The sequence below is a fragment of the Egretta garzetta genome, unplaced genomic scaffold (genome assembly GCF_000687185.1).
Source record: "Egretta garzetta isolate BGI_Z169 unplaced genomic scaffold, ASM68718v1 scaffold69, whole genome shotgun sequence".
Lineage (NCBI taxonomy): Eukaryota > Metazoa > Chordata > Aves > Pelecaniformes > Ardeidae > Egretta > Egretta garzetta.
In genome coordinates, this window is record NW_009260790.1 from 3,925,493 (window position 1) to 3,925,751 (window position 259).

Here is a 259-nt window from a genome sequence, read left to right on the forward strand (position 1 = left end):
CAGGGTGCAGAAGGGGTGCAGGGAGGGATGCAGGGTGCAGGGAGGAGTGCAGAAGGGCTGCAGCATCCCCTGATGTCCCTGCCCCGTGCAGCTCCACACGCACCTACGAGGTGGTGCTGGGTGAGTACGACTTGGGTGCCAGGGAGGGCCTGGAGCAGCGCATCCCCGTGGCCCCCACCGACATCTTTGTCCACCCCAAATGGCGGAGCTCCTGCGTGGCCTGTGGGTGAGTGGGGTCCCGGGGTTGGGGGAGGTTGGG

At 67.6% G+C, this 259-nt stretch overlaps 1 protein-coding gene across 1 annotated transcript in view; it reads left to right on the forward strand.

Moving 5' to 3' along the window:
- Positions 1-38: 38 nt before the first annotated feature.
- Positions 39-259, forward strand: part of CELA3B (chymotrypsin like elastase 3B) — a gene marked incomplete at its 5' end in the record, with an annotated part of 4,419 nt that continues 4,198 nt past the window's right edge. The window contains one exon of the mRNA XM_035901880.1: positions 39-226. Coding sequence (XP_035757773.1) covers positions 39-226 — 188 coding nt within the window. The remainder of the gene's footprint in view (positions 227-259) is intronic.